This window comes from Perognathus longimembris, chromosome 20, assembly GCF_023159225.1.
Source record: "Perognathus longimembris pacificus isolate PPM17 chromosome 20, ASM2315922v1, whole genome shotgun sequence".
Classification (NCBI taxonomy): Eukaryota; Metazoa; Chordata; class Mammalia; order Rodentia; family Heteromyidae; genus Perognathus; species Perognathus longimembris.
Genome location: NC_063180.1, coordinates 43740450 through 43757303, shown reverse-complemented (window position 1 = coordinate 43757303; position 16854 = coordinate 43740450). Strand labels below are relative to the sequence as shown.

The 16854-nt window shown below is 59.8% G+C and overlaps 1 protein-coding gene across 2 annotated transcripts; it reads left to right on the top strand.

Moving 5' to 3' along the window:
• The first annotated feature begins 690 nt into the window (after window positions 1-690).
• Window positions 691-14496, top strand: Adpgk (ADP dependent glucokinase). 2 transcript variants are annotated; one of them, XM_048329457.1, is made up of 7 exons: window positions 691-962; window positions 5826-6051; window positions 7624-7686; window positions 9504-9624; window positions 11240-11436; window positions 11821-11919; window positions 13435-14496. In XM_048329457.1, the coding sequence occupies exons 1-7, from the start codon at window positions 730-732 to the stop codon at window positions 13993-13995; spliced, it is 1500 nt and encodes a 499-aa protein (XP_048185414.1). In that variant the 5' UTR covers window positions 691-729; the 3' UTR covers window positions 13996-14496. The 2 variants fall into 2 exon arrangements, with proteins under 2 accessions (XP_048185414.1, XP_048185413.1); XM_048329456.1 differs by having other exon boundaries at window positions 13432-14496.
• The last annotated feature ends 2358 nt before the right edge of the window (window positions 14497-16854 follow it).

Genomic DNA, 16854 nt, shown 5'->3' with positions numbered 1-16854 from the left:
GCCCGGGTCTCCTGCGCCGCCACCGCTAGGGGGCACGCGGGTCTTCCTGCCGCGTCACTACGCCCTGCGCCGCCTCCGCTAGGGGGCGCCCGGGTCTCCCTGCCGCGTCACTACGCTCTGCGCCGCCTCCGCTAGGGGGCGCCCGGGTCTCCCGCCGCGTCACTACGCTCTGCGACGCCTCCGCTAGGGGGCGCCCGGGTCTCCCGCCGCGTCACTACGCTCCGCGCCGCCTCCGCTAGGGGGCGCCCGGGTCTCCCGCCGCGTCACTACGCTCCGCGCCGCCTCTGCTAGGGGGCGCCCGGGTCTCCCTGCCGCGTCACTTGCGCTCTGCGCCGCCTCCGCTAGGGGGCGCCCGGGGCACAGCCTTGTAAGGGAACGGGCTCAGGAAACCCCGGATTAGGGATACCGGGGCGGTGAAAAGCGGCTCAACTATTAAGGCGGCTCACCCGCTCCCTTGTAATCGGCGCTACTGGGGGAAGGGAACGAATTCCCGCACCTCTCCCTCGGGATACGGAAGGGCTCAAGCCCCTTTGTTCTAGCACATTCGCCTCCGCGGCACCGCGCCGCCACGCGCCGGGACGAAGCCCCGCCCAGCCGCGTGGGCGTCGCCGCGGGGCCCGCGGCGCGCCCCTATGACGCGGCACGCCGCGACGTCTGCGCGCGTCGAGCCCGGAAGCGGCGCGGGCGCAGCCGGGCGGGAGGCGGCCGCGCTCTCGGTGCCCTCGGGCCATGGCGCTGTGGCGCGGCTCGGCGTGCGCCGGCGTCCTGGCGCTGGCGCTGGGCTGCGTGCTCCTGCTGGAGCCCGAGCTGCCGGGCTCGGCGCTGCGCTCGCTCTGGACCTCGCTGCGGCTGGGGCCCGCGCCCGCGCCTCCGGGACCCCCGTCCCCGGAAAGCCGCCTGGCGGCCGCCTGGGACGCGCTCATCGTGCAGCCCGCCCGGCGCTGGCGCCGCGTGGCCGTGGGGTGAGTGCTCGCGGGGCGGTGGGCTGGGTGCGGGGGGCCCCGGGGGCCCCGCACGGCCCGGCCTCGGAAGAACTCTTCCCCCGGGCGACTGAACTTCCCGCGGCTGAGCGCAGACGAGCCCCGCCCCGCGCGCCCCCTTCCTGGGCGCCGGGGGCTCTGGCTCGGCGCTGCCCAGGCCGCCCAGGCTGGAGAGCGCACTGGGGACTTTCAAACTCCACGCCCCCACCCCTTCCCCGTCCTCACGATCAGCTCTCCCCCCAGCTCCCTCCTCCTTCACAGTCCCGGGGCTTGGAAGGAGCTGCTTTTGCTGGAGGTTAGCGCCCTGCCGCTGGAGCCGCGGCTCTACCTCGGTTATTTTGGTGATTAATGGGAGATGAGAGTCGCATGGAGTTTCCTGCCCCGAATGGATACGAACCACGGCCCTCAGATCTCAGCCTCCTGAGTAGCTAGGATGACCGGCCACGCCACAGGCTTTTCGCGGTCCTCACCACCCCACCCACCCCCCGACTTCAGTGACAGGGCATTACTGGAGGGCTTTCCAAGTCACACTGGCTCCTTTCTCCGCGCTTCCCACAGGAATGTAACTTTCTCGGGAACTTCAGTTCCTGTCTCAGTTTGTGCCATCGCCTTAAAGGCACCGTAGGAATGAAAGGCTTTGGTCAAGTTCCTAGCTGCTGTGGGAGGGCTTGGGCCTGGAGGGCCAAGATAAGCATAAATTGAAGATTAAGTGAAATCTGTGTAATGCTGTCTAGCATGGAGTGGTCTTTTGAACCACTCGGATATTAGCTAGCACTTTATTTTTTTAATTAGCGCATTTATTTATTGCTGTGTAGGAACTAGCGTCCTTTAATCTGCTTGAACTTTAGGGTCTTTGCTCTTTAATAACAGCTTCTTAACTAACCCCCCCCCCCCCATTTTACATGTTCATTCAACAAATACTCACCTGCCACGTGATTCCTGTCACACCTGTGCTGGGACCTGAGGACACAGGTGCTGTAAGCCTATGGGAAACACGGTGTGCATGGCTGTCATTAACCTGCCTGGGTGGCTAGAAAAGAACATACCAGACTGATAGCTTAAATGGCAGCAGGACCAAGGTGCTGATGGGGTTGGTTTTGGGTGAGGCTTTTCGCTCTAGCTTGCAGCTGACTTAGCCTTAGTGTCCATTGTGGGCTTTACTCCATGTGTGCCCACCTCGCTGCTATTTCTTATGTGGATACCAGTCATGTGGATTAGAGCCCACCTTTGTGGCCTTAGTTAACCTTCATTGCTTCTTTAGAGGCCCTGAGTTCAAATTCAGTGGCATGGGGGTAAGGGGGCTGGATTTGAAGTGGGATGGGAATAGCATCATGGTAGTAATAGTGGGCCAGTGCCTTATTGAATAGAGTGGGAAGAGCGGGGTCGTCCTGATGTCCCACAGTTCTGAGGCAACAGTGTTCCACTTTCTTGTTGTGCCATAAATCACCCCCCAAGACTCGCAACTGAAAGCAGCAGCTGTTTTGTAATGTTTCATTCCCCTGAGGGCTGAGCATGCTGGGTGGTTCCTGGGTGGAGTCTGGTGTGGTTGTGGTCTCTAGGCGGTTGTAACTGAATTTGTTGTTAGGGTTGGTTGTCGCTCAACCCCCTCCTGGGATTTGCCGCTCCCCTAGGGCTGGAAGCCTGGGTTAGGAGAGGAAATGTCCCAAGAGGACCAGGTCGCTTTCGACCTGACCTCAGAAGTCCCTGGGGTGAGTTGTGCGGCCTGGCGTGGAGGGCACGGAGGAATGCAGTGTGCTGGCAGGACACGTCGCCACTGTCATCATGCAGAGTGCATTGTACACGGTGGGAAGGGTGGCCGAGGGCTGGCAGCAGGAAGTGGTGCAAGGTCTTGGTTGGGAAGGTGAAGGGTGGATCTTGAGGCTTTCTTCTGCTCGTTGTCCTTACGGCAGCACAAACCCATGAGCGCCATTTCTCATGAACCTAAAGGTGGGGCTGGAGGACAGGTGCAGTACTTGAGATTTCTGCCTCTCCTCCTATGTCCCACCTAAGAAAACAATTTAGCGTGGGTCTGAGGACTCAGGCCGGTAAGAAGCCATTTCAGGGTTGAGGTGCAGAGAAACAGAAGCTTGGTGCTGGTAATACAGGGCAAGAGAGTGTATACACATGCACGCACGCGCACACACACGCATGCTGAAGCTTGAACTCAGGGCCTATGGCCACTGGGCTTGTTTGCTTGCTTGCTCAAGGCTAACACTCTACCTCTGGAGCCATGCCTCTAGCCTAGCTCCTTACTGGTGAATTAGAGGTGGAATCTTCCAGACTCTTCTGCCTGGGTTTGCTCTGAGCTGTAATCTTCCAGATCTGAGCCTCCTAAGATTACAGGTGTGCACCTCTCGTACCCCATTGTAGGACAGATTTAAAGATATTTGGATAACAGGTTGAGCGTGGTAAAGAAAGTCAGACAGGAGACCGTCTTAGCGTTGAGAATGTTAGGCCAGCCTCGCGGGGGCAGACGGACGGCTGTCACCCAGTCATCACAGAGGGCAAGCGCTGATTTTCCCAGGGTGGCGCAGCCCATACACGTGGAGGTACAGTGCACCCCGTGTCACATTCCCGAAAGGGGAGACCCTGTGGGGAAGTGACGTCAGGTACGTCCTTGTGGGACGTGGGGCCGGCTTCTGGACTGGAGGGGCGGGAGGATGAAGTCCCGGCCCAGCCTTCTCTTCCCTGCCAGTCCTCACCCAACCTGGCTTGCCGCTGGCAGCGGCACAGATCATCCAGCTGGATCAGCATTCTGGCCGCTCCAAGGACAGGGTCCAAGGACAGGGCCCGTGGGCCACTGCGCTTCCCAGTGGGTTCAGTCTCAATGCCACGCTTGAATTCGGCTCCTGCAGTCTGTGGCGTGTGAACCCTCCCTCGTTTCCCAGCATTTATTTACCAAGCACTTTGCAGCAGGTTCTCTATCTGAAAACACCCGCCTAGCCAGTGGGGCCGTGACCAGGCCCCGTGGCCCCAGCCCGGGTTCATCTCCTCGCAGGGCTTGTGAGCTGCTCCTGAAACAGGCTCTTTTCTTACATATGAGCCACAACTCGACTTCAGGCTTTTTGCTGATGAATTGGAGCTAGTCTCGTGGGTTTGTCCCCACCCCCAAACGGGCTCCAAACCTCGATTCTCACATGGGAGCCTCCTGAGTAGCTAGGATTCTGTGCCCTTTTGGTGCGAGCCACCAGCACCCAGCCTGGCCTGTTGTGTCATTGTTTTTGTGGTGGTTAATTTGAGATAACCTAGGTTTCTTTATTTGTTACAATCTTTAAAATTGTATCATGTAGCCAGGCACCCATGGCTCATACCTGTCATCCTAGCTACTCAGGAGGCTGAGATCTGAGGATGGTGGTTCAGAACCAATCTGGGCAGGGAAGTTTGTGAGACTCTTATCTCCATGTAACCACCTGAAAACCAGAAGCAGAACTGTGGCTCAAAGTGGTAGAGCAGAAGAACTCAGGAACAGTCTCAGGCCTTGAGTTCAAGCCCCATGACCAAGAACAAAAAAGTATCATGTACATGTGTCGGTGTTTTTCTACCAGCATACATCAATTGTACAAGGAGAATTTCATTGTAACATTTCCACGTGTATATACAATGTGTCTTCCTCAACCTGACCCCCTGTTTCTCCTCCTGTTCCACTCACCTTGTGAAAACAACTTGGGTTTCTAACAGGTGCCTTGTTAAGCTTTGACCATATTCTTCTCATTACCCACTTCCTGTTGTTTGTTTTCTCTATTGTGGCCATTCCAACTGGGGCAAGATGGAATCTCACTAGTTTTGATTTGCATTTCCCTGATGACTGAAAGTGTTGAACACTGTTTAAATGTATTTATTGTTATGTTCAGTTTGTTCGCCCTTTGTTTGATTGGGCTGCTTGCTCTTGCTGTTTATATTTTTGAATTCCGCCTGTATTCTGAATATTCATCACCTATCCAGGTGAGTAGCTGGCGGATTTTCTCCCATTTTATGGGCTGCCTCTTCATTCTCCCTTTCAGTGCAGAAATTTCGTGGTTTGGTGCAATCCTATTGGTCCATTTCCTGAGCTTGGCCTCCGCCATGACCCGGAAGTGTTTTCCTTAGTGGTTTCAGGTCTGGCGTTAAGGTCTTAGATCCATATGGAGTTCGTTTTGTGCGGCCTGAGCCTGAGCTCTTCCACTCGCGGCTGTCCAGCTTCCCAGCACCATGTGCTCAGGAGGCCATCTCCTCCTGGCTTGTTTTTGGCACCCACTGTGGCTGTGGGGGTTTATTTTCGGTCCTCTTGCCTGGGCCTGTGTGTTTCTGTGGCAATGCTTGCCTGTAGCAGAGAAATACACTTCATAGAAAAAAGCCAGCTCCTGAGCGTGTAAATGTGCAAGGTCCCGTGCCAGGAGCCTCCCCACTGCCCACCATGCCCGCGGGCCCAGCCTGGAGCGCTGCCAGGCGGTGGCGAGCGGCTCGGGGCCGTGTGCGCGTCTGGTGTGTGAACCCCCCCCCCCCCCCCCCCCCGCTGGCAGACACCAGCTCCAGCCGGGAGTGCCTGCTGTGTACGCATTTTATCTCCAGAGGGAAGGTGTCTCGTTAGCTTTTGACCAAAACTTACTTTATTTTTTTTTTACTCTGCACTAAGCCCCATTCGCAAGCCCTCGTGGACGTATCTCGTCTTCACTCGTGTTAGCCCGAGCCCTGGCTCCGCCTCTGCCCCTGCCCCGCTGTTCTTCCTGGGGTGGCCTCGTTCTGTCATCCGAGCCCGCCTGTCTCCTCACTTTATAACCCTGGAGACAGGACGCCGCCGGCGAGCCCCGCTCCTCCCGCCTCGGCCCCCCGCGGGGGTCACCGCGGTCTCACGCGTGTCTCCCTCAGGGTCAATGCGTGCGTGGACGTGGTGCTCTCGGGGGTGAAGCTCCTGCAGGCGCTCGGCCTGCGTCCCGGGAGAGGGAGAGATCACGCCGTGCTGCACTCCAGGAAGGATCTGGAAGAGGCCTTCGCCCACTTCATGGCGCAGGGCGCGGCGGCCGAGCGCTTCTTCAGTGACCGGGAAGCCTTCCACGCCGTCGCCCAGGCCGCGTCCGAGTCCCCGGGAGCCCAGGTGGGTCACCGAGCCGTGGCGTGTCACGGGGCGAGGCTCTTGCGCCCCGCGCCGATGAGACACACGAGGCCAGTGCCGTGCTGTGCCGCTCCTCCCGTGCCTCTCCTGCCAGTCTCGTGTTTGTGTTCCTCAAGCCCCACGAAGGAGGCGTGCTGCCCACCAGCTGCGTTCAAGATAATAAACTAGTCCTCTGCGTGTGGCTGATCCGCGCCTGAGTCCACCCTGCCTGGAAGCTGGCCACACGCACGGAGAGCGAGCAGCCTCCTGAGCGGCAGTGGGGCCACTAACCGGACGGCCAAACCCCTCCCCAGACGTCCAGCCTTGGGGGGAGTCATGTCCCCCTCCCGTTCCTCTCCCACCCCTCAGCCTGGATGGTGGCCTTTCTTCCAACCTCCTGTCCACTGTCCCACGAACCCCCCTCCACCTACACCCCACCTTTTGTTTCAGTATGAAACAAAGTGTGTTACCGACCATCTAACGCCTCCTTAAAGTATATGGAAGGTTGTTTGATAAACTCTGGATAACCATTCCGTGAAAAATCCCATCACCATTTCTAGGAAACTCCTCTAGCCACCATAGTTAGGTGACCTGTTAGTTAATAGGCCCAATTTGAGCCTAGCCATCAACCAGAGACAGCTACACATCTACCCGTAGAGAATCATTCCTGTCCCCCTGAATCCAGAGGTTTGGCCCCAAACCTTGGGATGGGAGCGAGGCCCAGCATCTCCAGTACTTCCTTAGTCCCTGCCTCTGCAGGGCCAGGCGCTAGGAAGCTCGGTGCTGGCCACCTGCCGTTAGGCTTTGCTGGCCGCCGGGAACAGCAGCCTTTCCACAGCTCTTGAGTGTCCAGGAGGCCGGGGTCCAGCCTAGAATTGCTCACCGTCCCCACACTGAAAAGAGGGTTGGGGGACATCCTGGTGGGGGGCCAGGGCCTTTAGAGCTGACCCCGAGGAAAACCTTTGCCTTTGCGACACATTTTATCCTAAAGTTGTGGGCCCGGCTGGCGTCGGCCGGCTTTGTGGGTGGAGACATGTCAGGCCCGTCCAGGTCGAGTGGAGAGGTGACAGGAGGGTGAGGCCCGCAGGCTTCGTTCGAGAGTTGGGTGTCCGGGTCTGCAGGGACGGGGCTGTGGGCCTTGGAGGCGTGGTCACCCGAGGGAGGCCGTTCTGGGCACATTACGCCTTAGGGCCAAGGATAGGGCATTTGTCCAGCATGCACAATGCCCTGGGTTCAAGCGCCAGCACTGGAAGAAAAAAATTCTTTCCAAGAGAGGTGATATAATCATAGACTCATTTCAAGGAATCCAGTGCAGAACGGAAGAGCTGGCCACACCTCCGTATTTTCTGGGATGTTCTGACTGCCCGATTGGGTCTATTGTTAAGAGAATCCTATTAACTCTCACAGTTAGCATGATGACTCTGTGTTTCCATCTTGCACTAATCTCCCCCGGAACCTTTGGTGTCAGGTGACCTCGCAGTAAGCTTTAACATTGCGCTTGGGTCCCACGGTCGCACGGAAGGCGCCCGGGTCCTGTGGTCACGCAGGATGACTCAGGCGCTCACTGTCTTGCAGCACTACGTGGGAGGAAACGCGGCTTTGATTGGACAGAAGTTCGCGGCCAACACAGACCTGCAGGTAGGCCAACTTTGCTTTCACCAGACTCCCCTGATCTTAGGAGTGAGATGGTTGTGGGTCCCTGACTGGTTTCTGGCTCACCTGTGATGTGCTGGACCCTGGGCCTCTAGTAAGGAATCAAGATGGCTGTTCGCACGAGGGGTACAGCGCTGGCCTCGTGGTGTTTCGTGCGTCACACACCCACCGAGGCTGGTGGTCAAGGTTGATGGCGGCTTGTCTTGCTGTCTGTGCAGGGAGCTCGGGGCCTGGAGATAAACGTAGTGCTCTTGCCCAGCATGTGCAGGGCCTGGCTTGATCTCCAGCGCCACAGAGTGTGTGTGGGGGGGGGGTGCGTGTGTGCGTGCACGCGCATGTGCGTGCACGTGTAACTTAGTGGATCAGTAGATGGTGGGTTGTGTCACCTGTTGACGTGATGGTGTGGAACTGGTACTTACATTGGTTTTCCGTGTTAGAACAGCCTCACATCCCCAGGTAAACTCTGCTTGATCGTTGGATTCAGTTTACTAAATCCTTGTTGGAATTTTTCACGGCAGTTTCCATAAGGGCTACTGATGTGTTTTTCTGGCTTCACCGTCGGGGTAATGCCTCACCGAATGATCTGGAAACTCATAGAATGACTGAGCACCCGCCAGCTCCTTCAGGGGATCGGTGTATGTGTTTAGCGTATCACAGGTGACTTTCAGGGGATAGTTGAGCTCCGCGTGTGGTGAGAACTTTCGAGCCAGCTGTAGGGGCCCGCGCCCGTCATCCTAGCTACTCAGGAGGCTGAGATTGGGAGGATCGGGATTGAGGTTCCAGGCCGACTGAGGCCTGGAAAGTTCTTGACTCCATCTCAACCAATAAAAAAGCTTGGCGTGGCAGGCAGCATGCATCTGCCATCACACCCAAACCGGAAGTGTGAATAGGGCCAAGGTGCAGGCGGGCCAGGGCAAAACAGGGAGCCCGTGCTGGAAAAATAATGGAAGTATATCTTTTAGAGAGGTACTTGCCGGAATTACCATTTCTGATAGACACCCTCCCTCCCTTCGGCTTCGGTGCCTTTCTTGATTGTTTGGCGCCGCCGGGCTTTGCACGCAGGGCCTCGTGCTGCCCGCTAAGCCAGCTCCTCCGCGGTGGCCTCCTCTGTGCTCTGCCTGGACACTTCCTTCAGCTCTGCTGGGGGCACACGCGTGGACGTGGGCCTCGTGGATCTGGGAGCTCTCGCAGGACTCCAGGCCTTCCTTGTCCTCCTGGGCTCATGTGTGTGGTGGAGACAGTTGGCCTTCGCTTCGTGTCCAGGCGTTCGGGGACTGGCATGTTGTCCTAGTGTGTCTGGACGTTTCGTGTGACCTTACTACGGAAGTCAAAGTCTAGCCAAAAACTAGAGAGCAGAAGTAAAGTGGCAGGTGACGGCCCCGTCACTGTGCTCTCCGCGGGCCCTCACACACGTGCGTGCACACACGCACACTCACACACGCATCCATGTCTTGTGAGGTCAGCAGTTTCTCTGACTGGGACAGCACTCAGGTTCTCATTTAACCTCCTGGAAGTCTGCGCCGCAGATGCCAGCCCGTCGGGGCCTCGGCGTGTGAACTGAGAGCACAGACGTGGGCTCTCAGGCAGCCAGCGTGTTAGGCACAGCGGTGACTTGGGTTGTGTCCTCCTCTCCTTTCTGGTACATGATGGCCGACCCCCTCTGTGCCACGTTCCTCCAAACCACAACTAAACACACGCGATCGAACTTCTGCATTGCCTTGGCCCAGGGACCCTGGAGACCCCGCGGGACGGGCAGGGAAAGGCTGGGTCTGCCGCACTCACTCCGTGCCCCTCACGTCCAGGTTCTTCTCTGCGGCCCCGTTGGCCCAAAGCTGCACGAACTCCTTGATGACAACGTATTTGTCCCACCCGAGTCGCTGCAGGAAGTGGACGAGTTCCACCTCATCCTGGAGTACCAAGCAGGTAAGGGAAGTGGCTAGGTGCTGGCGGCCAGCCGCCCCGGCACAGGCCGTCACGAACGAGGGCGCAGGGAAGCCGGCATCTGGAGTAGACGCGAGGGGTTCCACGCTTCTGTGAGCTGCTTCTCTCTTCCTAGGAACAGAGAAGGCCAGGACCCAGCGCTGGGCCTGCCGGGTGCTCTGCAGGCTTTTCTGACCAGCTCCCCTGGGCTGCTTGGGTTCGTCCAGGCCTCGGGGCAGCCATCTTGGAAGCATCACTTCCAAGCATCCCTGAAGTGATTTCCCATCTCGTAGTGTTCACGCTCCCCAGTCCCCCCGGAGTGAGAGGTCCGCTTTCTGTGAGGATCTCCAGTGCGCCGACACGGTTGCTTCGAGCGTGTCCGGCTGCATCTTGTCCTCTGCTGGGGACTGAGATGGAGCATGAGAGGCCCGGGCCCCCGGCTGCCGCGGGCTGCGCCCAGATCACACGAGAGCCGCGGCCCCGGGACTGACTCGCCTCGGGACAGTTAGGTCTCACCCCAGGCCCCAGCAGGGCATGGCCGGGGGTCCCAGGAGAATGCTGGGCATTAGGTGAACCCCGCAGCAGTGGGGAAGCACGGCTCATGACGCACACGGCGCGGGGACGGAGCCCCGTGAGCGGCGTGGCGGGCCGCGTCTGGCGGCAGTGGCGTGGCGGGCCGCGTCTGGCGGCAGTGGCGTGGCGGGCCGCACGTGCCGCCCGCCTCCGCCCATCCTGGGCGCTGTGTACGCACAGCAGGCTCCTCTGGGGTCGGGTTTGAGCCTCCGGGCCTTGCTCCGGGTCTTCCTTGCTGGCCTTCCTTGCTGGCGGACAGCCGGGCACGACCTGCCTTTGCTGGCTGAAGGCCAGTGCCGGCAGGGAGCTTTGTGCGGAGGGGCGTGCCGGCCGCTCCGTGGTCCTGTGTCCGCTCCACGCTCGCCCTGCCCCGCTTGCCCGCCACCCTCCGTTTATCTGTGTCCCAGGTGTGTGGCCCGCTCTGTGGGGCGCTCCTGCGTGGCGCTGTGTGTTTCGGTCACTGTGGTCTCGCGTGTGTGGATGCACTTGCTCCTTGGCTGCGGTCTGCCGGGGCGGGGCGGCGACAGAAACGGCCTCAGCTCCCCCCTCCCCCCAGCGGGCCAGGGCAGTGAGTGCCACACCACATGCCACGCCCCCGGGACAGTGCCAGAGGCGCTGGGGTCCAGGGCGGAGTCATCACCGACCCTGATCTCATCATCAGAGGTAGCTGCAGCAGCCGGGCACTCTGCCCCTCAGGGCCAGGTACCCCGAGCCCCGGGAGCAGCGGGGGCGCGGGCAGACTGACCCTTGAGAATTCCGCCTGCTTAGATCCCAAGTGCCGGGGAAAACCCAGCAGCCAGTGTGCCAGCTGAGCGCTCAGTGGATGGCAGAACTTTCCTGAACCCGAGGGAGCCAGTGATCCCAGCCAGGGCCTGGGAGGTCGCTACCCTGATGGCTTCCTGCTGGAATTTGGGTTTGGGCTCAGGGTCGAGGTCAGCATAGTGAGAGCGCAGCCCATCCACAGCTCGAGGGCGCCCGCCCGACCCTCCGCCCGAGACTGAACGCCTCTTCCTTTCTGCCCGCTGTGTCCACTGGGCTTTTCCAGGGGAGGAATGGGGCCCGTTTAAAGCTCCCCATGCCAGCCGCTTCATCTTCTCACACGACCTCTCCAACGGGGCCATGAATGCGCTGGAGGCGTTTGTGTCCAGCCTGGAGGAGTTCCGGCCCGACCTGGTGGTCCTCTCGGGTCTGCACATGCTGGCGGGACGTGGCGAGGAGCTGCAGAGGAAGCGGCTGCTGGAGGTAACGCGCTTCTCCTCCTCAGGGCCCCTCCTCTCGGCCCCGCCCCCGCCCCCAGGACTGGGCCTGGCAGCCGCGGGCAGGGCAGGGCAGGGCCAGGCCCGACGTCCGCTGAGCCTCTGCGCCGTGCCAGGTGTGGGGCTGGAGCTTGTGTCCCGTGTCTCTGTGCCATCCGCTCCGCATGGCCACGCTGTGCTTCTCGCCGCCCTGGGCTCGGCGTGGGCCCTGGGCCGTCCACGTCCTCCCGTTCCCCGCGCTGGCTCGCTGCCCATCGTGCCTCGTCCGCCAGCGCGGTGGGGTTCCGCGCCGCCCAGGACGGAACCCCGGCCTTCCTCTCGGCCGCCTCCCCGCTGTCCTCACGGCTGTGCCCCCGTCCTGTCTTCGCAGGTGGTGAACGCTCTCTCTGACATCCCCGCCGGCATCCCCGTGCACCTGGAGCTGGCCAGCATGACGGACAGGGAGCTCATGCGCAGCGTCGTGCACCAGGTAACACGGAGCACACCGGCTCCCGGCTTGCTGAGTCGGGGGCGGGGGGGGGGGCCGGGATGGGGTTGCAGTGGAACTGCGTCTCCGGCTGAGAAGTTGAGGCCCGTCTTCCTCTGGGATGGGAAGCAGAAAGGGAGTCCGTTCTGCAGAACTCAGGAAGCAGTGCAGCTGAGTCCTGAGGAGAGACCTGCTCGGGAGGCCTGCGGGCCGCCGCACCCTCGCTCAACTGGGGCTTTGTGCGGGAGCCCCGCCTCCCGCTCCGCAGGACCTCAGCTGCGGAAGAAGCCCCCAGCCGTGAGGGGAGGTGGGAAGTGGGTGGATGGGAGACCAGGCAGCCGCCCTGTAAGAAGCAAGACCCTCCCTCAGAAACCACCACCACAAAAGGGAGCTGGGTGTGACCCAAGCGGGTGGAGCACCAGCACTACGCCCCGAGTTCAAACCCAAGAGCTGCTCAAACGAAAAGAAGCACCAAGAACGGGGACCTTGGGTGAACTTTGGGGTGAGTTTGACACACACACACCCACACACCAGGAGCCCTCCAGGGGTTCATCTCCTCTGAGCCCAGGGTTTCCAAGTGTAGTTTGTGCTTCTTTTTTTTTTTTTTTGAGGGCGAGTAGTTTCTTGCTTTTTTAAAAACAAAGGCGGGGATGGGGGGTATTTTTATGTCATTTTCTTTTTGGACCTCGCCCTGTAATTGAAGGCAATCCTTCCTGCAAGGCTCCCGGAAATGACAGCGCAGGGAAGGCCCTCCGATTTGCACGGCCTTTCGCTGCTCTAAGAGGGAGGTGCTTAGGAAGAAGGACGGCGAGGTGGAAGGGACAGCTCCCTCTCAGCCACCCATGCTGCGTCACACTTAAATCACAGCTGTTTGGGAGGCAAAGGCAGAAGGATCAGAGTTTGAGGCCATCTGGGCAAAGTTATTAGCAAGACCTGAACTCAAAGCAAAAGAACAGGGTGTGGGCCGGGCCGGGCGTGCTCACGCCTGCAAGCCCAGCTACTCAGGAGGCTGAGATCTGAGGGTCCGCAGTTCAAAGCCAGCCTGGGCAGGAAAGTCTGTGAGGCTCTGATCTCCAGAACACTGGAAGTGGCGCTGTGGCTCAAAGTGGTGAAGGCTCGAGCGCCAGCCGTGAGCCAAAGAGCTCAGGACAGCACCCGGGCACCAAGTTCAAGTGCCACAGCCAACCAGAAATAAAGGACAGGACCTAGGTGAGTCAAGGCCCTGGGTTCCACCTCCAGCCCCACAGTGAGGGCAATGGTGGACTCGGTGGCTCCCGGGCACCTTGGCCCCTAGTGCGGCCTCAGCGCCAGGCACCCGCAACCGCTGCGACTCCATGGCGCGCAGGGCCGGCATCTGGCCCGCCCGGGGCTCGGTGTCCAGTCGGGTCTGTCGCTTGTCCCGAGTGACCGTGGCAGCGGGGAAGTCAGTCCCAGCCGGCTGAGCGCGGGCACATGCGCGCAGCCGGGGGAGCGGCGCCGAGCGGCTGCCGGAGAGACGCGGCCCTCTCCCGCCAGCAGGTCTTCCCCGCCGTGTCGTCCCTGGGGCTGAATGAGCAGGAGCTGCTGTTCCTGAGCCAGGCGGCGTCCGGCCCGCATGCCGGCCTCTCCTCCTGGGACGGCGTCCCCGACGTGGCCGTGGTCAGCGACATCCTCTTCTGGATCCTGAAGGAGCACGGGCCGAGCGGGAGCCGCGCCTCGGACCTCACCCGGGTGCACTTCCACACGCTGGCCTACCACATCCTGGCCACCGTGGACGGCCACTGGGCCAACCAGCTCGCCGCGGTGGCGGCCGGGGCGCGCGTGGCAGGGACGCAGGCGTGCGCCACCCAAGCCATCGACGCCAGCCGGGTGACCCTGAGGGCCCCCCGGGAGTTCATGACGTCACACTCGGAGGCAGGCACCCGGGTGGTGGTGGACCCCAACAAACCTGTGCAACAGTGGCGCCGGGACGGGGTGTCCTTCCACTTCACGCCCGTGCTCGTGTGCAAAGACCCCGTGCGAACCGTGGGCCTGGGGGACGCCATCTCCGCGGAAGGACTCTTCTACTCCGAAGCGCACTCGGCCGCCGGGCTCGAGTGAGGACCCCGGCTGGGGAGACGGGGGCAGCGGCCTGTGGGGGTCGGAAGGTTCCGGGCCATTTGGAAGACAGCCAAGGAATCCACAGCGGTGGTGCCCCGCGCGAGCCGCTCCCTGCCAGCCTGGGGCGGGCGTGGTCACACGCGTGGCGGGTGAGACTGCGTTGCTGCTCCGTGGTACGTGGGGAAAGCCCCCGCTCCAAACGCCCCTCCGACGGCGCCATCCAGAGCCCATGGCCCGCGCCCCCAGGCGAGTGGGGACCCTCCACAGCCGTGAGCCGCGCTGCGGTGCAGCGGCCGGGGGTCCGGGGCCCCGGCGGCCCTGCCACCTCTGCCCCCGCTCCTCTGGCCCGCCCCGCGCAGCCCCGACAGCCCCGATGTGCGGCCTCCGAGCCCTGCGGACCGGCTCCCAACTGGAATGCGCTGCTGCGGGCGGCCGAACACCCGCGGCCGACCTCATAAAGCCCCAGGATCATGAATAAATGTGTCATGTATTTATTTTTTTTAATAAAACAAGACTTCTGTGTGCTTCTCAAAATACTAGCAAGAGCCCCACGGCTGTCTGGTTGTCTGGGCTGACGCGTGACCTCCGTGTGTCTGCTCTGGGCTTGGTGTAACCGGCCGTGGGGGGCCCGTCATCGGGTTTGCAGGGGTGCAGTGGGGGGGTCGGAGCACCGCATGGCTGATGAGCTCAGTTTCCCAGAGGGCGGGGCGGCAGGCTGGTGGGGGGGCCAACTTCTCCCCAGGCCCCCGCAGCTTCTGAAATGCCAGTTTAGGTAAGGAAAGCGGATTACTCTCCCGAAGAGCAGACCGGCTCAGAACCGAGGCGGCGCCCCTCACCCGCCCCACCTGTTCACTCCGTGAGCGGGAAGCAGCCCGCGACTAAAAGCGTACAGGGGCTTCTCTGCTGTTTGCTTTTATTCGCTTATATATTTGGAATGTAAGTGGAGGCACCGAAATGGGGGGCCAGGGGCGAGCAGATGCGGCGATGGTACTCCCTGGACACCATGTTGAAAGTGAAAAGCTTGCCTGAGATTCCTGTTGCCCCAGGACTAGCAATCAAGTCCTTTGTAAATCTTTCAAACCTAGAGAGCCGGAGCGGCGGGGGTGTGTTCTGCACCCCACCCTCCGCCATGGCAGCGTTGGAAGTTTCATCCGTTTCACTTGTTTTGCCGTCGAGCTGTGGATTCTTCCCGGGCCTCAGTGCTTGCAGCAATCCCTGCACTTGATCCCTGAGCCTTAATGGTTAATTTGGGGCAAAAAGTGTGCAGAGCCGGGCGCTGGTGGCTCACGCCTGTCATCCTTGCTACTCAGGAGGCTAAGATCTCAAGATCGTGGTTCAAAGCCAGCCCAGGCAGCAAAGTCAGTGACCAACTAACCATCAGAAAATGGAAACAGTGCTATGGCTCAAGTGGTACAGCGCTAGCCTGGAGTGGAAGAGCTCAGAGACCTTGCTCCGGCCCAGAGTTCAAGCCCCACAACCGGCCAAAGTATCCAGGCGTCACACGGTAAGGTGAGGATTGTGAGCGCTGCTTCCTAAAGGGCCAGTGGACTCTACAGAACACCTGGCGGTGCAGCGGCCCAGAAGGGAGCTGGAGATGGAAGTCCTGCCAACCCTTTGCTTTCAACCATTAAGAACCGCTTCCGTTTGTCAAGAAGTTGCTAGAAGTCCTAGACACTTGCTGCCCTCCACCACTCTTGCTCAAAAGTGACTCCGCAGCCTGGGAAGCACCGTGAGAAGGCGAGAAAGCTGTGCACTCGGGGTGAGGACGGCAAGCGCAGTGACGACTGGACCCTGGCCTGCCCCACGTCTGTGGAGCGCGTCCTCACTGGACCTGCTCCCACAGGGCCGCTGACGGCCGACTGCCGCACAGGGTGTTTAGAGAAACCAAGAGTTTACTAGCACCAAGCTCAACAGAGCTCCCGAGTCTCAGGAAGTCTAAGTCATTTGAAAGCTATTAAAATAATTTTACCTGTATTTTTTTTGTCTTTAGGCAAAAAGAAAGGTGAAAGTGCAGGTTTTAAATGTACCATGTGGCAGGTTTGGCAAACCTATCTCTACTTCTCTAACCCAAATGCCGCGTGTGTCCATCCCTGGCCTGGGATGGTGGGCATGCGCAGTCTATCTGGGTGCCTTTGGCGGTGAGGCTGTGGCTCGCTCGGCCTCAGACTCCCGATCGCCCGCCTCACCTTGGTCCAAATGCTGGGTTTAGACATGCGCGAGCATGCCTGGCCCAGTTCTCAGCCCGGTTGTTTCTGTTATCTCAGAGATCCGTCTGGAGTAACAATTCTCTATCTGGCAAGTCTCTTGATTGGTAACTTTAGAATGTCAGTGTTCAGGTAGTAAGCCAAGCTCCGAATCCCGAGATAGCCCGGTGGGGCGTGAACACCGTTCTGTAGCATGCTCCAAATCCCGAGATAGCCCGGTGGGGCGTGAACACCGTTCTGTAGCACGCTGGGTTTGGTTTGCTAATGCCAAGAACATTCACACCTCTGGCCATACTGGCCATGCTGTTGTTCTGTTTTGTCAGGGTTATTCTGGCTCCACACCAAACAACCTGATAAATCCTCTTATTTCCTGTAATTTTTTCCTAAGATAAAAAAATTGTGCTTTGATAGAATGTGTCTGTGAAATAATCTGGACCAGGAGCTTAATGATAACTTCTGATTTATAAAATCAATTGAGTATTGCAGGCCTGCAAGGGATTTTTTTTTTTTTCTTTCATTCAATCCCAGAACTTGGACTCAGGGCCTGGGCGCTGTCCCTGAGCTTTTTCTACTCAAGGCTAGTGCTCTACCACTTGAGCCACAGCTCTGCTTCCAGCTTTTTGGTAGAGATTTAAGTGGAGATTTGAACTAAATA